This window comes from Mus caroli, unplaced genomic scaffold (assembly GCF_978045245.1).
Source record: "Mus caroli unplaced genomic scaffold, Mus_caroli_1 scaffold_7, whole genome shotgun sequence".
NCBI classification, from domain to species: Eukaryota; Metazoa; Chordata; class Mammalia; order Rodentia; family Muridae; genus Mus; species Mus caroli.
In genome coordinates, this window is record NW_028227262.1 from 108,662,349 (window position 1) to 108,689,932 (window position 27,584).

The 27,584-nt window shown below is 39.5% G+C and overlaps 1 protein-coding gene across 4 annotated transcripts; it reads left to right on the forward strand.

The window, feature by feature from the left end:
• Positions 1-984: 984 nt before the first annotated feature.
• On the forward strand, positions 985-22,247 carry LOC110296627 (putative inactive serine protease 58). Of its 4 annotated transcripts, none has more exons than XM_085839726.1 (8): positions 985-1,410; positions 5,298-5,453; positions 12,292-12,426; positions 12,840-12,965; positions 13,723-13,891; positions 16,092-16,342; positions 21,191-21,336; positions 21,992-22,247. In XM_085839726.1, exons 4-8 carry the CDS (start codon positions 12,926-12,928, stop codon positions 22,139-22,141), a joined length of 756 nt encoding a protein of 251 aa, XP_085695852.1. In that variant the 5' UTR covers positions 985-1,410; positions 5,298-5,453; positions 12,292-12,426; positions 12,840-12,925; the 3' UTR covers positions 22,142-22,247. The 4 variants fall into 4 exon arrangements, with proteins under 4 accessions (XP_085695852.1, XP_085695853.1, XP_085695854.1 ...); XM_085839728.1 differs by lacking the exon at positions 985-1,410 and adding an exon at positions 2,521-2,581; XM_085839727.1 differs by lacking the exon at positions 12,292-12,426.
• Positions 22,248-27,584: the final 5,337 nt, after the last annotated feature.

Sequence of the window (27,584 nt, forward strand, 5' to 3'; positions counted from 1 at the left end):
GTTCTCACAAAAGTTTCACCAACCAATCACACAAAGTCTTCAGAAGTTACAATTTGCAGCAACATATTCATAGACTGAGAGATGCTGCTACATGGTGAGAGCCCTTGCTGCTCTCACAGGGGATCCCTGTTGGCCTCCCAGCACTAATGAACCCAGCTCCAGCGGTTGTAACCTCCACTCTTCTGACCTCCATGGGCACCCATGCAAAATGTGACACATAAACAGAAAGACACATATACATACACCTCAAACAATTAATCATCATCATCATATCTTTAATAGTGTTTTATATTTTTTCTTTCTTATTATAGAATCACAGTACAGGTAACTTTCAGAGAAGAATCAAATCATTTAATGAAGAATATTCCTTGATTTAACATGATTTTTAAGAAAACTTACTAAGAAATTCAAACATTGACAATTTTATTTATGTGTATTCATAAATTTATCTTTTTAGCAATTCTGAACTGTTCATGGGAAATCTGAGGCATTAAATAAATCTAGGTGGCCATTATCTAGGTATTTTGTTGATATTCCTGTTCCTAATGTTTATTAAGTAAATCTTAACTGAAAATTTATTTGTAAAGTCATAAGGTAAATGATTGTTTTATTTATGTATGGCAATCCTTACCTAATCTTTCCTGCCCTGTGCTTTGCTTCATCAGGTAAGCATGTCATTTTCAACTTCCATTTGCCAGTTTTCTGTCATTACACCTATAATCCGTGGGAGACCATAATCTCAGGAGCTCCATATTCATCGTCCGTTTGTCACACCCATCATCAGAGGTGACTACACAACAGCCCCGCTTTCCTCTACAGTCAACATTCCAAGGGCGCCTACTATTGTTATCAAATGTCTGCCTTGCCTGTCCTGGAATCATAGCCTGAAAATAGATTTAAAAAGAACAGCCTTGTATGGCTACCTTTGAAGTAGCCTCTGGTGCCCTAGGTCATCCCAAGGACTCATATCTAGGCATGGGCAATCCTCATACTACCCGTACCCATCGCGGTACTGGTCTGAATCTTTGAGATCTCAGTACCTGCTTGTCTCCAAAATTATCACCTCTCTTGGTCAGGGCATCATCAAAGCTGTCTGTGGCAAGACAAGAAAGGCCCTCTAGCCAGTGTCCCTGGTCAAATCTTGATCTCTAGCTCAGCCAAACGAACGATCACCACGGTTAATACCCGACAACGTCTGCTGGAATTCTCCGTTTCCTAGAGACTTCACTGAGACTCTGGGCACTGAACAGGAAATCCAGGTCCTTAAACTCAGCGTAACCAAAATCGTTCAAAGTGTCTGGATTGCTGTGTTCATGGTTCACGTGGCAAGGCCACGGCACTGATATCTAACCATCCAAAGAATCCCTTAATGGAGTCTTCTCTCACATCAGAGGGCACGCTGTTCGCCAGGCAAGTAGTATGTAAGGTGGCAACTTGGGAAGATGGCACCAGTTGACACTGAGTTCTGGAGCAACTTCATGGAACACTGGGTAGGATGAAATGGTCATTTGGAGGTGCCTAACTCACCCAGCCATCCTTACACACTAACTGTTAAGACATCTTCTTCCAGGTTGTCTGTGTCATCAACTGAGCTAACTAGTTTGGGGACAGAGAAATTTCTCCACCAGTCCTCCATCCTTGTGTGCTAGGGAGATGGTCTTTACTTCTTTCTGTCTCTTTTGCTGAGGACATCATGCTGTACAGGTATTTTTAAGACCATCTCGATAGGTGTCTTACAAAGTTAAATACACTGATCAAGCTCAGCTTCATTTTTATTTAGCCAACATGTAATCTACTAACATTTCTCCAAGTTATACAAACTTTGAAATGCAGTTTCTACATTTTCAACTTAATTACTTTTAAGTCACTTGGCAAGTATTCAAATACTATATGAATAACACTATTGATTTTGTGTTTTATCAATATTCCTGATATTTTTAGACCTAAAATTACTTAATTCTTATTTTAGAAAATTAATTTGTTTTATGTGTATAAATATTTGCCAGCACATATGCCAGTGTACTATCTGCCTTCAGAGTTTTGGCAAGCCCTTCATATTTTCTGGGAACCAAACCTCAGTCCTCTGCAAAGTCAGCAAATGCTCTTAAGGGCTGAGCCATCTTTTCAGGCCCAAGAAATTAAGCATTGTCAGAGCATCTAAATATCTTTTCATGTAAATTCTTTTAAATGAAAAATTTATAAACAACTATAATTTTGGAAAGTTCTTTTTATATATCTATGACCAGATATGTGCACATCTGGTTTATTATGTTGTTATTTATTAAAATATTATGCAAAGATTTAGAGTTTAGGGTACATGCTGTTAAGATATGCAAAATGAATAATATGTATTCTCTTTTGAACAATATACACTACATGTAGTCCTTCAAAGTATGAACCAGTCATTTAATTTTTTTGACATTCTGATTTTTGTAAATCCTATTTTCAAATATTTAAACCTAGTCTGCATCTATGTGCCTTGAGTAAGCAACCCTTTTGTTACTGTCCACAGGAGCGGGGAAACAGTGTTGTGTATCTGAAAGTAGCCTCTCTGCAGTCTCTAACACAGCTCCCTAAATTAGTAAGCAGTCTCTTATTTTCCTGATACTTGGATAAAATACCTTGACAAAAACAGCTTAAGGGAGAACTTGTTCACTTTGGCTGACAGTTCTAGAGTGGACACAGTCCATCCTGGTATGGAAGGCATGGAAGCCAAGTGAAGCAGATCACTTTGCAGCAGAAGTCTGGGAGAAATGGGAGGGGAGGTACAGGAGGAAGAGGGAGGGAGGAGGAGAGAGATAGAGGACAGAGGAGGAGGAGGAGGAAGGACAGTCACACAATAAAACCTCCAAGCCCATGCTTTCTCTAGGAAATCCTAAAAGTTATTTCACCTTTATAAATAACATGACTTTTGGGGGACCAAGCACTCAAACACATAACCCCATGCGGAATGTTTCACATTCTAACAGCAACAAGGCTTTGGGTCTTGATTTTCCTCAATGTAGGTGACTTATTTTTTAATTATTTTATTGGTTATTTTATTTACATTTCAAATGTTAGCCCCCTTCCCAGTTTCCCCTCTGAAAACCCCTATCCCACCCTTCCTCCCCCTGCTTCTATGAGGGTGCTCTCCCACCCACCCCCTGACTCCTGCCTCACTGCCCTAGCATTCCTCTACTCTGGGGCATTGTGCCTTCACATGACCAAGGTCTTCCTCTCCCATTAATGCCAGATAAGACCATTCTATGCTACATATGCAGCTGGAGCCATGGGTTCCTCCACGTGTATTCTTTAGTTAGTAGTTTAGTCCCTGGGAGCTCGGGGGGGGGGGGGAGTCTGGTTGAGATTATTGTTTTTCCTATGGGACTGCAAACCCTGTCAACTCCTTCAGTCCTTTCCCTAACCTCTCCATTAGGGTCCCCATACTCAGTCCAATAGTTAGCTGCAAGCATCCCCATCTCTGGCAGATCCTCTCAGGAGACAGCAATATCAGGCTTCTGTCAGTAAGCACTTCTTGGCATCAGCAATAGTGACTGGGTTTGGTGGCTGCTATGGGATGGATCCCCAGGTGGGACAGTCTCTGGATGGCCTTTCTTTCAGTCTCTGCTCCACTCTTTGTCCCCATATTTCCTCCAGACAGGAGCAATTCTGGGTTAAAATTTTGAGAAGGGTAGGTGGCCCCATCCTTCAAACGGGGACTGTGCCTAAACACTGGATATGGTCTCTACAGGTTCTCTCTCCCCCTTTATTTGGGTATTTCAGCTAATGTCATTTCTGTTGGGTCCTGGGAGTCTCTTGCTTTCTTGGCATCTGGGACTTTCTGGTGGCTACTCACAGTTCCCTATCCCCCATTGCTATACACCTCTGTTTGATTTCCTGACACTCTGTACATCTTCCCTGTCTCCTTCTACAACCTGGTCTTGTCCCCTCTTTTTTCTCTTCCCCTCCTCTCTTCCTCCAAAGTAAGTCCCTTCCACCCTCTATCTTCCATGATCATTTTGTTCCCCCTTCTACGTAGGACTGAAGCATCCAAACTTTGGTCTTCCTTCTTTTTGAGCTTCATATGTGACCTCCTATTTTATGCATCCAGTAATTTTAAATTTCACTACAGATGTAGAAAAGGAAAAAAATGAAGTATTTCTATGTAGCTGTAATGCTAGTAATTACTAATTTCTTCTTTATTAAATTGTGTCCTTAGTATATATGCCTTCAAAAGAGCAAAGCTTTAAAGAATACTTTACCAATTTTTTGTGCTACAAACTAAACTTGGCAATGATACTCTTGTGCTCTGAACTGCATCAATATAACTAGGAAGAACCAGGCAGTGTACTCCAAGCAGAATCTCTCTATTAATTAAAAGGATTTGTCACTGAGAGAATACAACTGTCAACAAATAGAACAAGTTCCACTTTATTTATCCATTATTACCTCAGAATACAAAGTTAAATTGAGTTTTATGTTTTAACATTCTATTATTGACAAATTATGTCACTTATTAAGCTGAGACAAGAATTTAAACACATTTATGAAGGGATAATAAGAACTTGACAGTATTGATACAATATTTTTAAACAATTATTACCCTAAATGGGAGAATCAAGAGTAGTACTGTTTTGTCAAGTGGAAAACCTTTCTTCAAATTTGAACCATGACTGCCTTAAGCTTTGTGCCATCCAGTGACAAGGAACAGTTAAAACCAAACCACAGAATGTTTTATGAGAAGTGTATTCAGAGAAAACTATTCAGACAAAGGAGGGATCATAAAATAATGCCACACCATCCACTGTGGCTCACAACTGTAATCCCAGCACTTGGGAACTCAAAGCAGGACAATTTCACAGGCTGGCCTTGAACTTGCAACCTAGCACTGGGTGATCTCAAACCGGTCCCTCTAACAATGAAGAGTAAGCATGCAGGTAAAGGATCAGAACTACCCTATGGTTTTCTGATGAATGAATCAGCAGGCATATGCATTGCATTTAGTTGTATGCTTTGTGCCAAGAAAATCAACAAAGTACATTGAAACAGCTATTAGTTACATAACAAGTGTACAGGGTTAAACATAGTCCTTTGGGCAAAAGGGCATAACTAGAATATTATATTTTATAAGAAACATGCAGATTTGTACTATGAGTTGAATACAACTAATTTCATATTGCAATGAACAGTTCCCACTAGGTGACTTTGCAGCTTCCATTTCTATTGCCATCTCAGAAAGTGGGGAACACTAACAAGTGGTCCTGCATTGTCTTTCATCTGTCAAGGTGTGAACTCTATTTTTTTCTTTTACTTTTCAGTGAAATCTCTCTTGTGGCACCCATGGCCTTGAGTGTCAATGACAAATCTGGAGGTATAAATAGCTATGGAGAAAAAGCCCTTTTCCTATTGCCCAGTGCAGGACTAGTGAGCAACCTTGAAGATCTTTCTCTTCCTGGTTCACCTTGGAGTTGCTGGTGAGTCTTTCAAAAGAATGCATCCAAAAGATATACATTGCATATAAATACATGATTTGAACTTAGAAATGAACAATGGCTGTTGAATATAGGATCTGAAATCAAGATGGTAGAAATATAGGAAAACTAGTATGTAGCATTTGTGTATATAAATGTCTAATTTTCATCAGAGAAAATTCATGGAAACTAAGTGTCCAGTGTATGAGGCATGGAGATATGGAACATGTTCTCAACTTCTTGACAGGCTCTCTGAACTAGGGAAGAAAAGGAAACAGTAGTCCACATTAAAGAAGTGATGGTCTTGATCACTAAAATATGGTATTAATGGTTAAGTGTAAGCATGAAGACAGAAGAGTTGGTTATTTCCCAGGGAAAAAGGATATAGCATGGCAAAGATATCTTTCTTATGTGCCACAGATAAAATCTTTACCTGTGTTTTTAGAAAAGTGTTGATGAATTCTTGTTAGTATAAAGTCACATTTCATTTGATTGGGGGGAGAAAAAGAGGGAGTTGTCTATTTTAATATTAGTACTACCAAATTTTTATTACTTGTAATAGCTATTTCTGGTTCTCAACTTTACTATATCTGGAATGAACTACAATCCAGACTTGGAAGGCTCTCCTGTGACCCAGATCTTGAGGCTGGAAGACACAAGTTTCTGACCTGGATCTTGGAATGGAGATCTTCAGGCATAGTGGCTATGAAAAGCTTAGGCCCAGGCAAAGTACTACATGCCTTTAATCCCAGGAGACAAAGGCAAGAAGATCTCTGAGTTCAAGATCAGCCTAGGACAAAACAAGTCCCAGATCCAGGCATGATGGTACACACCTTTAATCTGGGCCACATCTTCTGCTGGAGACCTACGAAAGGACATTGGAAGACGATAGATTTGCTCTTTTTCACCTGCTTCCATTTACTTGCCAGCACATCTGTAGGAACCTACTTCTACAGAAGACCAGGTGAAGCAAATTTCACAGGACAAAATTAATCCCTCTGAGTCTAATAAACCAGCAGTAACTTTCTCTGAAGAAAATACAGGGGCAAGACAATATTGGTATTCCTCAAGGCTCACCAATGGTTTTTTCTAGACCTATAACCAGACTCAAGGCAAAACAAACCCCTAGACAGGGGGGAAGAAAGTGTAGTTGTAGGCTTTACCAATAGCCTCTCATAGGCTCTCTTCATGGTACCAAGCTTCAACTCCTTTGCATGACCCCTTCAGCCCTGCACCTTCATCAGTGTCCTCCTGTGGCCTCTCACAATGCTGAGCCTCAGCTACTCTTCATGACCTCTTCATGCCTTCAAAACCAGTTCCACCTGAGTGACTCTTACAGATTACCAAGTCCAGCTGCAGCTCGAGGTACAACACTGGCTATCTCTGGAACACAGCTTCTCTTTACTCTCAGAAAACACTTCCGAGAAGATTTCATCTCAATGACATTGTTCTTTTTAATCATCAATAATTTCTTAGCTCCAGCTAACCAGCATCAATAGTCCCAGTAATACAAAGGTTCCACCTTAGTAGCTCTGGTATCTTGTTAACCCATAGCTGATTCTTCAGCCCCAGCTAACCAAAACCACAGAGTCTTCACAATCAAAATAGCAATAGCCTTGATAAGAGTCTTTAATCTTCCCTCTAAAATTTCACAAACCAGGCCTCAATCATTTGTACTGTTCTCAACATTATCTTCCATGCTCCTACAGAACATCTCACAGAACTCTTAACACCCAATGGCTCTTCTAGCCCAAAGTTCCAAAGTACTTCTACAGTCCTCCCCTAAACATGGCCAAGTTGTCACAGGAATATCCCACTATGCTGGTACCAATTTGTGTTAGCCAGGGTTTCTATTCCTGCACAAACATCATGACCAAGAAGCAAGATGAAGGGAAAAGGGTTTATTCCCTTTTCCTCCTCCTCCTCCCCCTTCTCTTTTCTTCTTTTTTTTTTCTATTTTTTAAAATCTAAAAATCACAGCTTTTCTCCATTTTACTAAACCACATCAACCAGTATGTCCCTTATTCTCCAAGATCTTGTTTTCCAAAAGTGCACTACTTCTTGTCATGGAGTCTCTGTTGAATATTTGGATCTAAGTGATAAAATTTCTAGGAACTAGGGTCTAAAATGGAGGAAATATACCACTGAGCGTGTAGCTTTGTAGAACACACATGGTTCCCAGTCTCATCTCCTTTCTGCCTTACCATTACCTAAAATGAATGTAGGCTCAAATAATCAGTCTCTGAAATCATGAGCAAAACTAAATACTTCTTCAAATTATCATAGATATTGATCCAAATAGTGAAAAGCTGGTGATCTCACCACTAAAGTAGCTGTGATCCTCTACAATAATCTACCCCTGTCCCAGCTCACCAATCAGCCCAGATTGTGTGTGAAATTAACTAATTAACTAAGGAGAAAAGTTTAAATGGTGAATGTATATACATTTAAGTTCTAGGTTCCAAAGATGGTGGTTATCTGTGCTTTGAGTCCAGCCTGAGAATGGATCACACACACACACACACACACACACATTCATGTGTGCACATAACACATGCACAAACACACACATCCACAAACACACACATCCACAAACACATTCAAATACATACACATGCTCGCTCACTCTCTCTCTCTCTCTCTCTCTCTCTCTCTCTCTCTCTCACACACACACACACACACACACACACACACACTGCCTTAGTTCCTTACTGGCTATCTCTCAAGTCATCATTGCCTCGCCAATCATCCAGGGAAACATCTGCAGTAGAAATCCTGCCACTGAGTTCCTGTTGTCATTTGGAATGATGAGAATGATGCAATGGAAAGGACACAATGACAAGTGGAGCCTAAGCGCGGATAACATTGAATAAATGGAGTAGGTTTAAATAAGGAAGCACACCAGGGTACTGCCCACTTGGTGATAAGGTTAAAAAAATGTGTAAGTCAGTTCAAGTAGCCATTACAAAACACCAGACCCCAAAAGGATTAAAAGTCATATACACTTCCCAGCTTTGGAGGGTGCTGAGTCCACAATCAAGGTGAAAGAAGGTCTTGGGAGGACTTGAGTCCTGATTTTCTGGAGTGCCTTCATACCTCCTGTAATTATATCCTCATGTGGTCACCTGAACTACCTCTGGTCCTTCCATCTTAAAAAAAAAAACAGGCCATCATGGGATGTCCACATTTCCAAATTACTCTATCCTAATTACTTCTCAAGCCCCCTCTGTTTTGAACACTCCAAGTTAATATTTTAACACAACTATCAGAGGAATACAAGCATGTTGTCCACAGGATACTTTGACAATAAACAGTGTACAGGAAGATGGTTACAATGTTACCTGATGTCTAACCCTTTTAAATTCTTGCTGATTTTTGATTGGATAAACCTCATGTAGCTGCTTGTATTCTATTGATAATTATCCACAAAACTGTTTGTACAAGAGGATCTTCATATAGCATCTGGGAACCTGCCCCCAGTTAATTTTGATCGGTAAAGAAAGATGCCAACAGCCATTAGCTAAGGAGGAGAGACAGGGGCAAGATTTAGGGTTCCCGGCCTTGGGACTTCGAGGAAACAAGAGAGAAAGAAATCAGCCATGCTTTAGAAGAGTGCAGAGAGAGGAGAGACACAGAGGCCACAAGGGGTAGAGAAACAAGAAGAGCACCCAAGACTCTTAGACCAAAAGAAGTGGCCCAGATGGCTGATGAATTGGAGTTAAGAGCAGCCAAGTTGGAACATAAAAATTAATAAGTAGTAACTCAGAATAATCAGTGGGAGGTGTATTCTAGCAGCATGGAGGTTAAGCAGTCACTCAGCTACTGTGCTGCTTAAGGCATATTAAAATCCATAATGTTGTTCCAACTATAGGGTTGCAGATCCCTTTAGCTCCTTGGGTACTTTCTCTAGCTTCTCCATTGGGAGCCCTGTGATCCATCCAATAGCTGACAGTGAGCATCCACTTCTGTGTTTGTTAGGCCCTGGCATAGTTTCACAAGAGAGAGCTATATCTGGGTCCTTTCAGCAAAATCTTGCTAGTGTATGCAATGGTGTCAGCGTTTGGAAGCTGATTATGGGATGGATCCCTGGATATGGCAGTCTCTAGATGATCCATCCTTCCATCACAGCTCCAAAATTTGTCTCTGTAACTCCTTCCATGGGTGTTTTGTTCCCAATTCTAAGAAGGGGCACAGTGTCCACACTTTGGTCTTCATTCTTCTTGAGTTTCATGCGTTTAGCAAATTGTACCCCGGAGCTCTTGTCTCTAGCTGCATATGTATCGAAAGATGGCCTAGTCGGCCATCACTGGAAAGAGAGGCCCATTGGACTTGCAAACTTTATATGCCCCAATACAGGGGAATGCCAGGACCAAAAGAATGGGAATGGGTGGGTAGGGAAGTGGGGGGGGGTATGGGGGACTTTTGGGATAGCATTGGAAATGTAATTGAGGAAAATATGTAATAAAAAAACAGGCATATTAAAATAAAAAGGCTCTGTGTGTGTGTGTGTGTGTGTGTGTGTGTGTGTGTGTCTTTCGTTTGGGAATATAAACCTTTGAAGTGGGGGTAGCAAAGCCTACAAATATTTAAATATTAATACTATATTCCGAATTAAAATGTAATATTACTGTTTTTTATATTAGCTATTTATTTCATTTACACTTCCAATGCTATCCCAAAAGTCCCCCACACGCTCCCCCACCCACTCTCCCACCCACCCACTCCCACTTCTCGGCCCTGGTATTCCCCTATACTGAGGCATATAAAGTTTGCACAACCAATGGGCCTCCACTGATGGCTGACTAGGCCATCTTCTGATACATATGCAGCTAGAGACATGAGCTCCGGGGTGTACTGGTTAGTTCATATTGTTGTTCCACCTATAGGGTTGCAGATCCCTTTAGCTCCTTGGGTACTTTCTCTAGCTTCTCCATTAGGGGCCCTGTGATCCATCCAATAGCTGACTGTGAGCATCCACTTATGTGTTTGCTAGGCCCCAGCATAGTCTCACAAGAGACAGCTATATCTGGGTCCTCTCAGCAGAATCTTGCTAGTGTATGCAATGGTGTCAGCGTTTGGAAGCTGATTATGGGATGGATCCCCAGATATGGCAGTCTTTGGATGGTCCATCCTTTCCTCTCAGCTCAAAACTTTGTCACTGTAACTCCTTCCATGGGTGTTTTGTTCCCCTTTCTAAGAAGGGGCAAAGTGTCCACACTTTGGTCTTCGTTCTTCTTGAGTTTCATGCATTTTGCAAATTGTATCTTGTATCTTGGGTATTCTAAGTTTCTGGGCTAATATCCACTTATCAGTGAGTACATATCATGTGAGTTCTTTTGTGATTGAGTTACCTCACTCAGGATGATGCCCTCCAGGTCCATCCATTTGCCTAGGAATTTCATAAATTCATTCTTTTTAATAGCTGAGTAGTACTCCATTGTGTAAATGTACTACATTTTCTGTATCCATTCCTCTGTTGAGGGGCATCTGGGTTCTTTCCAGCTTCTGGCTATTATAAATAAGGCTGCTATGAACATAGTGGAGCATGTGTCCTTCTTACTGGTTGGAACATCTTCTGAATATATGCCCAGGAGAGGTATTTCGGGATCCTCTGGTAGTACTATGTCCAATTTTCTGAGGAACTGCCAGACTGATTTCCAGAGTGGTTGTACGAGCTTGCAATCCCAACAACAATGGAGGAGTGTTCCTCTTTCTCTACATCCTCGCCAGCATCTGCTGTCACCTGAATTTTTGATCTTAGCCATTGTGACTGGTGTGAGGTGGAATTTCAGGGTTGTTTTGATTTGCATTTCCCTGATGATTAAGGATGTTGAACATTTTTTTCAGGTGCTTCTTAGCCATTCAGTATTCCTCAAGTGAGAATTCTTTGTTTAGCTCTGAGCCCCATTTTTAATGGGGTTATTTGATTTTCTGGAGTCCACCTTCTTGAGTTCTTTATATGTATTGGATATTAGTCCCCTATCTGATTTAGGATAGGTAAAATCCTTTCCCAATCTGTTGGTGGCCTTTTTGTCTTATTGATGGTGTCTTTTGCCCTGCAGAAGCTTTGCAATTTTATGAGGTCCCATTTTCCTGTTACCCCTAAGATGAAGCTAAAGACGTTTCTTAAGTGGGAAATCAATAGGCTGTTAAGTGTAAAGTCACAACTAACCTCAGTATAATTTCCTTAGCTGTCACAAAGCTACTTTGTTTTGATGAGAGGAATATGGAGAGAGTAGGAGGGGAGAAAGAAAGGATGAATATGATCATATTTCATTATATACATTAATAAAATTCTCAATAAAATGTATAGGTAAACCTATTTACTATTTGTTACCTATCTCAGGATGAAGGTGGCAATCAAGAAATTGTCACGTCAGATTTTCTTATAGAAAAAGAATATAATTCATTTGGAAAAAAACAGTGTAAAAAATAAAAACTTTAAAAAAAAACTGGTTTTATTTACTATTCTAACCAAATAGTATCAGCAGGGTACTTTTGCTCCAAACTTTTATGAGGGTGAGGAAGATTATGTGAGTTTTAGATGGAGAATTCAGAGTCAAGGTGGTTTTGCAATCAACTGAGAAACCCCAGTTCGTTGAATAGAAAATGATTAAGGATAGCTAATATTAAGAAAATAAACTTGTATCTTACCCCACTGTTTAAGAAGAAAAAAAGAATTTGGAAGGTTTACATCTGGCCTAGTGAGAAGATATAAGCATAAGGACTTGTGGGAAAACAAAGGAGTGAGCGAAGACTTACTGTAGTCAAAAATAAAATGTGCCAAAAGCCTGACCCAAATCTCAGGGAAGATCATATTCTGTGTTGATTGATTTTCCAGTTATAGTAAAGTGAGAAGATTTCATAGCCAGTGGTGTTTGCTAGGAGTCCAGGATTCAGGTAAACTTCAGTCTTGTCACAGGGAATCTGAAGAACTCATTGAGTCCTGATTTTGCCACTAACTTCTATAAGAACAGTAAGTAGACTTCTCAGTTCCAAAATGGGAGAAGAAAAATAGATGTTGATAAGTGCATTGTATACATCAATGTTCTGAGAGCCTCTGAAGATGGCAAAGAGAGACTGTAAAGACAGAGATACCCAGGGAGGCAGGTTAAAAGTCAAAATCAGGGATCAGGGAAGGAAACAAAGAAAAATTATGTCACAAAGAGGGGAGGGAAGCAGTCAGCAGGCACAGTTGATGACTGGGAAGGGTTTTAGTATCACACAGGAAGCACCAAGAACCAGTCTTGGTCCTCTTCTTCTCCACCTACATTAGAGTCAAACCCTGCTGACTCCCGTACATCTTGATAGATCAGATCCCAAGGAAAGAATTAGAAGATTTCTTAAGATCCTTGCCTTTTCCTCCTGCCACAAGTGTTTCTCCTTCAGCTGTTCTGGGCAAGGATCCAGGCGTCAAGATTGCGACAGTTGACAGTGTGACCACCTAGTTTGCTCTACTGAGATTATAGCTTGATATGAAGACTTTTTTCATCTTCACTCTCTTAAGTCTAGCAGGTGAGTCTAGAGTCTTGTTTCTGTCTAGGGTGAGATCCAGAAAGGTGTATCAGTGGTTGACATAAAGGTGATATAACGACCAGTAACTTATGAGATATGATGGGAGATGAAGAATCATTTTAAGACGAAATTAGTTGCTGAAGGAAATCAATGAAAAGACTCTCATTTCACATATGTTCCTAACAACATGTTCGCCAGGTCTCTCTGATATCTGGGAGCATTTTGAATATCCTTTGTGCCAAGGCTTTGCAGAAAAATCCCTAGGAACTGCACAGTAGGCACTTGAGCACATGATTTCCCCTGAACAGCCACCATTCCTTTTCCCTGAAAAGATGTTACGAAATTTTGGATCAGGAAGGGAGGTGGGCTAATTTTTAAGTTTTCATGTGATTTTTTTTTCACTGCCAAAGTCAAAAAGTGTTTTATTTATACCTCTATTGTTGGCAAAAGTTGTTAAGGACTAATATTTAAAGTACTTACTGATTTTATTAATTTCACTAACATACAGTGTTGACAGGATTTCTGATCAATATCAGATGAGCCCATGTGATAATATTAGACAACTTTGATATAGTTATATCACAACAAAAATAGCCATTAGTTTCTTTAATATATACACATTGTATGACACATTACATTATGTGAAATTTTTAAATGTCAAAATTAAAGACGTTGATATCTTCGAATAACTTTGATTAGAGAAAGCTACTATAACTAAACTAGCTTACTAAAATTTTTGTTTTTGTTCTTTCTCTAGTAGCTAATACTCCCAAAGCCGTTCTGAACGAATATAACAATTCAGAAGAATACTTACCAGAGAATTTTAATGTTCCTTATATGGTCTATCTGCAGTCCAGCCCAGAGCCTTGTGTTGGGACTCTCATTGACCCTCAGTGGGTGCTCACTGCTGCTCATTGTTCTTTACCGTAAGTGGTTCCTTACTCATAAGAGCTTGGAGGGATCTGTGCTATTGAAGTTAGTGTGAGAAGCAACTTTTCATACTTTGCATGGAATTAGAAATTCCAAGAAAATAGAATCTTACATTTTTATGTACTTCAGTATAGAAATCAATAAGAAGTCTTACAAGCTTTATTTCAAATATTCATCAATAAACATCCATCAATCATTTACTATACCAGAAATGCTATTCAAATAAACCATTTAGGGAACAAGATAGTAATAACTTTTTTCCCATGGAGTGTACATTCTGATATAAAGAATAAACCAAAGCAGAGAAGGGATCAGGAACAAAAAATAAAACAGTAGAGCAAGGTGTGGGATGTGTCATGTGCGATGTGTAACATGGTAATGTTAGGCCTCTTTGAAGATATGAGGACATCAGGAAAAACACAAGTCTGCTAAAGGAATAAAGCCCGAGGATGTTCCAGACCAAGGGAACAATGCTGAGTAGTCTCTTAGGTAACAAAGGTTTGAGGGTACGACATGTTTAAGAATCAGTGCTGACAGACTATAGGGGCGTAGTCACAGCATGAAACTGAAGGCTTGGGTTGATAGCACATCATATAAGTAAATAAGAGAAAGCAATGAAGCGCTGCGTAATATACGGCATCTCTTGAAAAACCCATTTGTCAATCAGTCTATTGTAATGAACTCAAATAAAAACACCACACAGCTAGAGTAACAGAATCACTCAAGCAAACACTGCCCAGTCCCAAATTCCATATGTCTCATTGAGTTTCTATACATTTAGAATGACCATTCTAAAGCCATGGAATATCACTTATGGATTTATGGCTTCATTATCAATTACATTTGTATGTACTTATTCACCACAAGAAGAAAAAGTTATGACAGAATTAGAAGGAAAGAAAGTAGTTTTAGTAGGAGGAAAAAGTATATCTCCTTTCACAACCCATGTGTTTTTTATCTTCATGTTATACTTCTTTATTACACAGTACTAAATCACACACTGTTCTTCTTTCTATGTTATATTTTAACCAGGTGTATATTTGCTTAATATATACATGTATATAGTACAAGCTAGGATACACATATAAAGAAGAACATTGTGTCTTTTACTTTCTGAGAATCTATTTTTGTTGTGTGTCCAGAATCTATTGAGATGATGGAGACACAACTAAGCAGTTAACAGTACATGCTGCACTTGCAAGAGGACCTGGATTTGGTTCCCAGCACCCACATACCTACTCCCAACTCAAAGTTCCAGGAGAATTTTATGTCCTGTTCTGACCTTCAAAAATACTTGCAAGTACATGGTACACATTAATACATGCAGGCAAAGTACTCATACACATAAAAGAAAAGAAAAAAAATTATTTTATTTAAAAATATATATATATATGGGGAAGTTTTACTCAGAACTTTGGCTCCGTTTCACACTTATGATGCTTAGCCTTGCAGTTGTCCAAGAGAAGTTAAGCTCAACAGAGTAGGAAGTTAAGCTCAAAACATTAGCATGATTACATAGGAAACAAATGCAGTTGACATGATGCTGGAGCTTGCAAATAAGACTTTCTATTACCCATAACTACTATGAACTGCTTTTAAAATGGAATGGGTTTTTTGTTTGTTTGTTTGTTTGTTCGGTATGCTGCATGACTGGTTAGTTTGTCAAAGGGGCATCTATCTGGCTCTGAATTTGCATAGAGAATATGACATGAAATAATGACTTGGTATCTCTACAACACTATTTATGTGGTTTTAAGGATCTAGGAAGTGTACACAATGCATGACAAAATAATTATATAGTCCCAAGAAGAGCAGTGGATAAGCTAAGAATGTTAGAAGCAGTTGGGTACTGCTCAAAAGCTGCCTGTACAGATATGGAGTATATAAGAGCACTGAAAACATCAAAGGTTGTGAAGTCTCTACTGGCTGCTAGTTCATATTGCTCAAATCTTAATTAGAATAGGATCTATTGAGTTAGCTGTAGATTGATCATCCCATATGCTTGGCACAAACATAATCATCCTGTAAACACAAGGTTTTATACACAATTCTATACACAGGTTAGTAAACTTTAACTATGGAGTTGAAAAGTAAAGCTAAGTTGATTGTATAAGTGACTTTTTACATTTTTTTCTAATAGTTTGACATTCAGTGACTGTTTTCTCTTCCATCTCTCTGCCTTTCTTTTTCCCCAAGAACTAAAATCCGACTGGGAGTTTACCGACCCAACATCAAAAATGAGAAAGAACAGATATGTAATTACTCATTCACTGTAGTCCATCCTAATTTTGATGCAAAATTTCTGAAAAATGACTTGATGCTGATAAAACTCTCATATCCTGCTACTATCAACATGTATGTGGGAACTATAGCCATAGCTATGGAACCAATGGCATTTAATGAAACCTGCTTCATACCAACATGGACCTGGAATAACTACAAAAACTGTGAGTGTTTGGCCCTGATTTCTTCATTCTGAGGAAATCAGGGCTGGTAAAGATGTGGTTGAATATACATGATAGAAATTGGTAATATTTATAAAAAGAAAAAAGTCTTAATCCTGCAGTGATTACCAGCAAGACTTGGTCTCCCAGGAGGTGACAGGAATAAACTCATGATACTGGTGCAAGGAAGCTACTCCAACAGCATCAAATAGGGCAGGCAGTAATTTAGAGATTGTGCTATTTCTATAATACTTGAGATCTGGGACTAGTGAATCAAATCTAAATAGATTTGAAAAAATTGTAATCCTCATTGACTAAGATGATATTGAAGGTAGAGAGGGTGGCCTTCTCAACAGGAACTGCCATGCACTTCTTAGAAGAGAGGTTAAGAGATGAAAAGCAAACTTTTTGTGATGGGTAAGGGTGCTTTCAACTCTCTACCACAGAGAACCCAGACTGTGTCTAGGACATATGGGCACATTCTTTCCACTGGACCCTGAATAACGAAGACATATTGAAGGAGCACAATCTAACCTCTAGCCAGGGCTGGTTCTGTTCAGAATATAATTTTCATACTTTGTACTACAAGTGAACATGCCTCACTTGTGGGTGCAGACTTGGAGAGTTCATAGACAAGATGGCTGTTATAGCATGCTTGTAGTTATGTCTCTAACTCGATACTTGTCATAGGAAAATAATCATATACCATAGTATGAGCACCCACCTCTCTTTCCTATGGACCCAACATGGGCAGAATAGAGAGAACTGCTGTCTGCAGAAGCTACTCTTCCAACATTGCTTTCTAATACGCTTATTAGTCCTTGATGGCTGTTTCTTCCTGTGATTGCTTATTTTAGGTTTTCTCAAAGTTGCTTGGTCAGCTTTAAATCCAGCTATCCCACACCTGCCCTTCCCCCTCCCCTTTGCCTGTATGAGAGTTCTCCCCCACCCACCCACTCTCTCCTGCCCCACTGCTCCACTATCCCCCTACTCTGGGGCATCAAACCTCCCCAGGACCAAGGGCCTCCCATCTGTTGCTGTCAGGCAAGGCCATCCTCTGCTACATATGTATCCAGTGCCATGGACCCCTCCAGGTACACTCCTTGGTTAGTGGTCTAGACTCTGGGAGAACTGGGTGATCAGGTCAGCCTATGCTGTTCTTCCAATGGGGTAGTGATCACCCTCAGCTCCTCCAGTTCTTCCTCTAACTCCCCGACCAGGTTCCCTGAGCTCAGTCTGATGGTTGGCTCCAAGCATCCACATCTGCATTGGTCAGTTGCTGGCCAGACTTCCCAAGGAACCACCACATGAGGTTCGAGTCAACAGCCTCTTGACCACAGCAACAGTTTTGAGTTTGGTGTCTATAGACATGATGGATCCCCAAGTGGGGCAGTCCCCAGTTGGCCCTTCCTTCAGTCTCTGTTCCATTTTTTGTCCCTGTTTTTCCTTTGGACAGGAACATTTCTTGGTTAAAAACTTTGAGATGCGTGGGTGGCCCCATCCCTCAACCAGGGGATGTGCCTATCTACTAGAAATGGTCTCAACAGGTTCTATCTCCCCCTTCTCTGCGTATATTGGCTAAAGTCTTCCCTGTTGGGTCCTGAGAGCTTCACATTTCCCTGCTGTCTGGGATCCTCCAGTGGCTGTCCCCAGTATCTCATCCCCACTGCTACATTTTTTTTGTTGTTCAATTTCCTGACCCTCTGTATCTCTGACATATCCTCCAGTTTCTGATACTGCCCTCCATATTTCCTCCATCTCCTCTCTCCCTCCAGGTCCCCCTCTCCCTCCATCTCCCATAATCATTGTGTTCTCCCCTCAATGCAGGACTGAATCATCCACACCCTAGTCTTCAGTCAATACATACCATGTGTATTATTTTGTGTTTGGGTTACCTCACTCAGGATGGTATTTTCCAGTTCCATTCATTTGCCTAAGAATTTCATGAAGTCATTGCTTTTAATTGCTGCATAGTACTCTATTGTGTATATGTACCACATTTTCTATATCCATTCTTCTGTTCAGGGACATCTGGGTTGTTTCCAGCTCCTAGCTATTATAAATAAGGCAGCTATGAACATAATGGAGCATGCATCCTTGTTACATGTTGGAGCATCCTTTGGGTACATGCCCAGGAGTGATAATAGCTGAGTCCTTAGGTAGAACTATTTCCAATTTTCTCAGAAACCACCAGACTGATTTCCAAAGTGGTATTACCAGTTTGCAATCCCACCAACAATGGAGGAGTGTTCCTCTTTCTCCACATCCTTGCCAGCATCTGCTGTCACCTGAAATTTTTATTTTAGCCATTCTGATTGGTGTGAGGTGGAATCTCAGGATCATTTTGGTTTGCATTTCCCTGATGACTAAGGATGTTGAACATTTAAGTGCTTCCCAGCCATTCAAGATTCCTCAATTGAGAATTCTCTATTTAGCTCTGTACTCCACTTTTTAATAGGGTTAATTGGTTCTCTGTAGTCTCCCTTCTTGAGTTCTTTGTATATTTTGGATATTAGCCCTCTATTGGATGTAGGGTTGGTAAATACTTTTTCTAAATCTGTGGGTTACTATTTTATACTATTGACAGTGTCCTTTGTTTTTCAAAAGTTCTTTTTTTTTTTTTTTCAATTTTAAGAGGTCTCATTTGTTAATTGCTGCTCTTAAAGCCTAAGCCACTGGTGTTCTGTTCAGGAACTTTCCCTCTGTGCTTAAGTGTTCAAGGCTGTTCCCCACTTTTTCTTCTGTTAGATTCAGTGTCTCTGGTTTTATGTGGAGGTTCTTGATCCACTTGGACTTGAGATTTGTACAAAGAGATAAGAATGGATCAATTTGCATTCTTCTACATGCAGACTGCCAATTGAACCAGCACCATTTGTAAAAAATGCTGTCTTTTTTTCCACTGGATTGTTTTATCAAAGATCAAGTGACCATAGGTGTGTGGATTCATATCTTGGTCTTCAATTCTATTCTATTGATCTACCTGCCTGTCTCTGTACCAATAACATGCAGGGTTTTTTTTTTTAATCACTATTGCTTTATAAATTGAAGAAGACCTCAGAAGATGGAGAGATCTTCCATGATCATGAATTGGCAGGATTATTTTATTAATAATGGTCATCTTACCAAAAGCAATCTACAGATTCAATGCAATCCACATCAAAATTCCAACTCAATTCTTCTGAGAGTTAGAAAGAGCAATTCTCAAATTTCTTTGGAATAATGAAATTTCTAGGATAATGAAAACAATTCTCAACAATAAAAGAACGTCTAGGGGGAAATCCTCATCCCTGACCTCAAACAAAATAGATTTCATGTTGGTTTTGTCATTGATTTTTTTTAAGCTTTATTTGAAATAATTCCATCACACCTTACAAAACTAATTTATTATGTACCATTTAAAATAAAGCAAACTATACTACATGACTATTTTATTGTCTCAGCTATGTATATCAAAACAATGAAAACCAATGACAGACTACCTCTAAAAGACCTCTTATATATAGGAAATCTTTATTTCAAGTAACTTATTTTCACACAGTTTTTTAAGTGAATTTTTCCTAAAAATAAACTCTCCCTCTCCCCCTCTCCCCCTCTCCCCCTCTCCCTCCCTCTCCCTCTTCCTCTCCCTGCTTCCCTCTCCCTCCCCCCTCCTTACTTGCATGTTTTGTTTAATTTACATGGCTCTGTCTTACTAGATATACTATCCACTCCTTGAGTAATACAATGCTTCACTTGATAAATTGTTTCCTTTTTTCTCACTATCTCTAATAGAGATAAAAATACTTAGTATCTTGGTTAAAGTTCATGTACCCAGACACTTAGAGTATAGTAGCAATTTCTATGATGCAGATGAACAATATGACCTCTCAGGGGAACATGCATATGTACATCACATAAATAACCATTAATAGCCAAGAACTACATAATGGTGTTTCAGACAATGAGGAGAGATATGTAATAGCGATTCTACAAAATTTATTTTACAATTTAAAAAGATCCTATCAAAAGTATTATACCAAATTTTCTATATTCATATATGTTTAGATACATAATTTGTTACTGTTGTGTGACAACATTTACTGAAATCACATGCTAAGAGTGTTTATAATCCAGACATGACAAACTATAAAATGTAGCTTAGATAAGTAGTAGTCTTTACAAATTAGATTTATATAAGTACACTTTGCCTAGGGATACATTTATCAGAACATTCCATTGTTATGTGAGGCAAGACTTGAGTTTGGGGGCTAGCAAAATGGCTTTTCTAAGTAAAGGCACTTGCCACCAAAACTAATGGCCTGAGTTCAATACCCAGAACTGACACAGTCAAAACAAAGAATTGAATCCCACAAGTTGTCATTTGACCTTTATTGATCCACTTTGGCAAAAGTACATGCAGACATGCACACATATGTACACATCCACAAACATATACAAACACTCACAATAAATAAATATCTTAAAAGAGTAACTTTATATACATTTTTATGTGATAAAATTTAAAGAAGATGAAATAAATACCCAACAAGGTTTGAAATAGAAATTTTGGAGAACAGAGATATTGCTATTTTTCTTTGTGGACATTTACAATCTCCATACAACATTTTCAAAACATTATGAATTATGCACAGCAGATAGAACTATATGTCTAATGATGGATAGATGAAGAACTTTGGAGTCTACTTCTCCACCATGGAGATTCTGCATGAGGAACTCTAAGGGTGATTGGAGCATCTATGGCTACTTGCACTGAGTATTCTCAGGAATTAATTTATTCACAAAATAGGGGCTGATAGAAGGTCCCTGGTCAGAACAACAGCTCTAAATCTCATCTGTCTTTTCTTTCCATAGTTAGCGATCCTGACGTCTTGACATGGATAAATGAGTATTCTCTTTCCCCAAGTGACTGTTTGGACACTCTTCATCAACAGAAACAAGAAACAAGAATGAACATTATGTGCATAGGACATTCACATAATGCTATGTCTGCAACTAAGGTATTGTTTCTTTCTCCATGCAAGAAGATAATACAGGGCCCACTAAGAAGGGAGGTTGTGTTGGAATATCAAAAAGATCCCCCACAGATTAAAGAGGAGAAAAGCTGAAGTCCCTCTCCTTGACTTAACATTCTGCAATGTACTTCATTCCCCTCCCCAATGTTAGAGTGAGAGAACTCTAGTGTGGATCACCTGTCCTTCTCCTAGTGCACTCAGGTTATATAAAACTTGAACTGAAAAGGGAGAGAACACAGCAGATAGAAGTAAAAGTTATCACTTCTTCCATACAATGGATTCATTCCCCCAGGTGATTTGGCTACTGTTACATGCCATATCTTAAGATTATTCGTTTTGTTTTGTTTTGTTTTGTTTTGTTTTGTTTTGTTTTGTTTTGGTTTGGTTTGGTTTGGTTTGGTTTGGTTTGGTTTGGTTTGGTTTGGTTTGGTTTGGTTTTTTTGAGACAGGGCTTCTCTGTGTAGCCCTGGCTGTCCTGGAACTCACTCTGTAGACCAGGCTGGCCTTGAACTCAGAAATCCACCTGCCTCTGCCCCCCAAGTGCTGGGATTAAAGGCATGTGCCACCATGCCCAGCTCTTAAGATTTGTTCTTGATCTGTGACAACAAAGTAACATTGACATCTTATATCTCTTTGTCAGGAAGTATCAGCTGCTCCAGCCATCTGCAGTGGGAGGGTGCATGGAATATTGTCCTGGGGGAAAGCAAGTATAGCCAATGGAGGCAAAGGCTTCTTCACTGAAATTCATCCCTATGCAAGATGGATCTTAAAAATGATACACTCACACTGAGAAGTGATACCACTCAGTATAAAATCATGCCATCTCTACAATGGATCAACAATTCATCATCTGTCTTATTGAAACGAACCCAGGGACAACACCTAATAAAATATCACCAGAAATCTATGACTCCTACCTTTATCATAATGTAAACTTTGAGAACAATGAGAACTTTAGTAACAAAATTGTTTATTCACACACCAAAAAAAAAATCATCGATCAGCAGACACTTAATAGCTTCTGATTGTGCTAAGAGAAATGTGTGTGACTATAAAGTGTCCTTTGTCATAATTCAGACAATTCTGTAATATTGTAATGATTACTCTAATGCAGATGATCAATAGTCTACAGTGGAACATAACTCTTAACTATTCTGCACAGTGGGAGAATCACCAAGGAAGTAGATAAACTAAATATAATTGATTAAAAACCAAAGAACTATATACCTGTTATGCACCCTCAAAAGTATGTGTTATAACAACACTTGAGGGAGAAAACTGGCTTTAGGGGAAGGAGAAATAATGTAATAAAATAATTATATAATAATATAATTTTATGTGCCCCACAGTCAGTTGCTGGCCACATCTAAACTGCAAGCTGCTCTTTATCCATCTCTTCAGATCTCATCCCATTTTCCCCAAGTCCTCTCTCCTTGCTCCCTGACCAGTGCTCTGCCACGAGCCTGCCTGGCCTGGAATAGGCTTGAAGTGGGATTCAGCATTGAATGATGCTTTTAAGACTGATGTTCTCCAGTTGTAATATGAACAGCTAGCTCTCTGACTATACCAAATGCTTTCTGATAACTCCTACATGGTTCTAAAAACTTTCTTGCTTATTCTATGGTTTTAAAAAAATGCTGACTTCAGCGGTCTCAGCTAAACTAGACCCCCTGAGATCTCTCAGATACTGAGCCACCAACCAGGCAGCATACACTACCTGGTCCAAGGCCAGCAGAGGACTGCCTGGTCTGGCCTCAGTGGGAGATGTGACTAACCCTGGAAAGGCTTGAGGCCCCAGAGAGTGGTAGGCCTGATGTGGGTAGGAAGGTGGCATCCTCTTGAAACAGGAGAGAGGAGAAATAGGTTGAGGAACTGTGGGAGGGCAGATTGGGAGAGGGGCAATGAGAGGACTGTAAACAATTGTAAGTAATTTTAAAAAACCAACAACACTGGCTTCTTTACTCTTTAACTCTATGCTTTATAAACATTATAACCCTCTGTGCTTGATCTAACTCTCTATGCTTAAATAAGCACCAGGAAAATTTAACTCTTTCTTACTCTTCTGTGCTTCTTTAAGTGCTAAAAACTTAACTCTTTATTACTTGTGCTTTAATAAGTCTAATATCTGGTGATTAACACATGCTGTCTCGCAGCTGGGAATTAAAAAGATTTATTGCTAGTGCACTTTTCTCTGGAAAGTCCCAGAAGTCTTTCTGGCTAAGCTGATTAACACCTTGTGAAACAGAGAGGAAGGAAAGGAGAAGAATTAAGATACTTTATACAGTCACATATACACAGACACATATACATTCAAACATTCACATACGCACACTCTGGCCAGGCCTGACTGTCTGTCACAATCAACAAGTAGTCATCTCTACTTACATATATACACACAAATATATAGACAAGCAGGCATATGATGAATGGATGGATGGATGGATGGATGGATGGATGGATGGATGGATGGACTGTTGGATGGGTAAAGTTCCCAAGCCAAACCATTCAACCAACAACTTTATTACTTTTCTCTGGTTTTTTATACCTTCTTGGACAAAAAGTTCTTTAGAAAATTACCCCAGAAATAAAGTATTACATAGAATGGAAGTTACAGAAGGATGTTGATATTAAGTTCAAAGCAGTGTTTCATTATAATATATTAATTATAAGTTCAGATAATAGTTTATACATGCCCTTGCCTAATCAAAGTATACAACTGTAAGTTTATCCTTGGAACTAAGTAATTTTTCCTTGAATACAAAATTATCCCAAGTCTATTTCTCTTTTTAGTGAAATTAAGAAAGATCATTGTATGTCTTATGATGCAGCCTTTACCTATTTATTATGAGGTGTGGGCACCTTCTATTCTTTTTTTTATTGGGTACTTTCTTTATTTGCATTTCAAATGTTATCCCCTTTCCCGGTTTCCCTCCCTCCCAAAAAGACCCTATCATATCCTCACTCTCTCTGTTTCAGTGAGGTGTTCCTCCACCCACCCACCCACTCACACCTTCCTGCCCTCAATTCTGATATACTGGGGCATCAAGCCTTCACAGGACCTAGGATCTCTCCTTCCATTGATGCATGACAAGGCCATCCTCTGCTACATATGCAGCTGGAACCATGTGTACTCCTTTCTTAGGACTAAGTCCCGGGGGGATCTGGTTGATTTATATTGTTGTTCTTTCTATGGGGTTGCAAAACCCTCCAGCTCCTTCAGTCCGTTCTCTAACTCCTCTATTGGGGACATCACAATCAGTCCAAAGGTTGGCTGCTAACATCAGCTTCTGTATTTTTAAGGCTCTGGCAGGGCCTCTCAGGAGACAGTCATATCAGCTTCCTTTCAGCATGCACTTCTTGGCATCCACAATAGTGTCTGGGTTTGGTAACTGTATATAGGATGGATTCCCAGGTGGGACAGTCTCTGTGTGGCATTTCCTTCAGTCTCTGCTCTATGCTTTAACTCCATATTTGCTCCTGTGAGTATTTTGTTCTCCTTCTAAGGACTGAAGTACCCACATTTTCATCTTCCTTCTTATTGAGCTTCATGTAGTGTGTGAATTGTATCCTGGTTATTTGGAGCTTTGGGGCTAGTATCCACTTGTCAGTAGGTACATACCATGTGTTATCTTTTGTGATAGAATGATATGCTCTAGTTCTATTCATTTGCCTAAGAATTTCATGAATTCATTGTTTTTAATAGATGAGTGGTATTCCATTGTGTAAATATACCACATTTTCTGTATCCATTCTTCTGTTGAAGGACATCTGGGTTCTTTCCAGCTCCTGACTATTATAAATAAGACTGCTATGAACATAATGGAGCATGTGTCCTTATTACATGTTGGAGAATTTTCTGGGTATATGTCCAGGAGTGGTATAGCTGGGTCCTCAGGTAATAATATATCTAGCTTTCTAAGGAACTGCCAAACTGAATTCCAGAGTGGTTGTACCAGCTTGCATTCCCACCAGCAATGGAGGAGTGATCCTGTTTCTCTACATCCTTGCCAGCATCTGCTGTCACCTGAATTTTTTTCCAATTTTTTAATTAGGTATTTTCTTCATTTACATTTCAAATGCTATCCCGAAAGTCCCATATACCCTCCCCCCCCCACTCTCCTACCCACCCACTCCCACTTCCCCTGTTGTTCCCCTGTCCTGGGGCATATAAAGTTTGCAAGACCATGGGGCCTCTCTTCTCAATGATGGCCAACTAGGCCATCTTCTGCTACATATGCAGCTAGAGAGTCGAGCTCTGGGGGTACTGGTTAGTTCATATCATTGTTCCACCTATAGGGTTGCAGACCCCTTCAGCTCCTTGGGTACTTTCTCTAGCTCCTCCATTGGGGGCCCTGTGTTCTATTCAATAGCTAACTGTGAGCATCCACTTCTGTGTTTGCCAGGCACTGGTATAGCCTCATAAAAGACAGCAATATCAGGGTCCTTTTCAGCAATATCTTGCTGGCGTATGCAATAGAATCTGCATTTGGTGGCTGATTATGGGATGGATCCCCAGGTGTGAAAGTCTCTGGATGGTCCATCCTTTTGTCTCAGCTCAAAACTTTGTCTCTGTAACTCCTTCTATGGGTGTTTTGTTCCCAATTCTAAGAAGGGGCAAAGTGTCCAAACTTTGGTCTTCCTTCTTCTTGAATTTCATGCGTTTTGCAAATTGTATCTTGTATCTTGAGTATTCTAAGTTTCTGGGCTAATATCCACTTATCAGTGAGTACATATCATGTGAGTTCTTTTGTGATTGAGTTACCTCACTCAGGATGATGCCCTCCAGGTCCATCCATTTGCCTAGGAATTTCATAAATTCATTCTTTTTAATAGCTGAGTAGTACTCCATTGTGTAAATGTACCACATTTTCTGTATCCATTCCTCTGTTGAGGGGCATCTGGGTTCTTTCCAGCTTCTGGCTATTATAAATAGGGCTGCTATGAACATAGTGGGGCATGTGTCCTTCTTGCCAGTTGGAACGTCTTCTGGATATATGCCCAGGAGAGGTATTGCGGGACCCTCTGGTAGTACTATGTCCAATTTTCTGAGGAACCTCCAGACTGATTTCCAGAGTGGTTGTACAAGCTTGCAATCCCACCAACAATGAAGGAGTGTTCCTCTTTCTCCACATCCTTGCCAGCATCTGCTGTCACGTGAATGTTTGATCTTAGCCATTCTGATTGGTGTGAGGTGGAATCTCAGGGTTGTTTTGATTTGCATTTCCCTGATGACTAAGAATGTTGAATATTTCTTTAGGTGCTCCTGGGCCATTCGATATTCTTCAGGTGAAATTCTTTGCTTAGCTCTGTACCCCATTTTTTAATAGAGTTATTTGGTTCTCTGGATTCTAATTTCTTGAGTTTTTTGTATATATTGGATATTACCCCTCTACCAGATGTAGGATTGGTAAAGATCTTTTCCCAATCTGTTGGCTACCTTTTTGTCTTATTGAAAGTGTCCTTTGCCTTACAGAAGCTTTGCAATTTTATGAAGTCCCATCTGTCAATTCTTGATCTTACAGAACAAGCCATTGGTGTTCTGTTCAGGAATTTTTCTCCATGTGTCCATATGTTTGAGATTCTTCCCCATTTTCTACTCTATATGTTTCAGTATCTCTGGTTTTATGTGGAGGTTCTTGATCCACTTGGACTTGAGCTTTGTACAAGGAGATAAAAATGGATCATTTTGCATTCTTCTACATGCTAACTGCCAGTTGAACCAGCACCATTTGTTAAAAAATGTTATATTTTTTTGGCCAGATTTAGCTCCTTCATCAAAGATCAAGTTACCAAATGTGTGTGGGTTCCTTTCTTGGTCTTCAATTCTATTCCATTGAACTTTCTGCCTGTCTCTGTACCAATACCATGTAGTTTTTATCACAACTGCTGGGTAATACAGCTTGGGGTCAGGGATGGTGATTCCTCTAGAAGGTCTTTTATTGTTGAGGATAGTTTTTGATATCCTGGTTTTTTGTTGTTGTTGTTGTTATTCCAAATGAATTTGCAAATTGCTCATTTTAACTCTAGAATTGAGTTGGAGTTTTGATGAGGATTGAATTGAATCTCTAGATTGCTTTTGGCAAGATAGTCATTTTTACTATATTAATTCTGCCAATCTGTGAGCATGGCAGATCTTTCCATCTTCTGAAATCTTCTTCAATTTCTTTCTTCAGAGACTTGAAGTTCTTGTCCTACAGATCTTTCACTTCCTTAGTTAGAGTCACACCAAGGTA

Bases quoted from the DNA above. Each gene is read 5' to 3' on its own strand.
- LOC110296627 (XM_085839726.1), top strand. From the start codon at position 12,926: ATGAAGACTTTTTTCATCTTCACTCTCTTAAGTCTAGCAG. The intron at 16,343-21,190 runs GTGAGTGTTTGG...TTCTTTCCATAG, and splicing joins CTGGAATAACTACAAAAACT to TTAGCGATCCTGACGTCTTG. The intron at 21,337-21,991 runs GTATTGTTTCTT...TCTCTTTGTCAG, and splicing joins ATGCTATGTCTGCAACTAAG to GAAGTATCAGCTGCTCCAGC.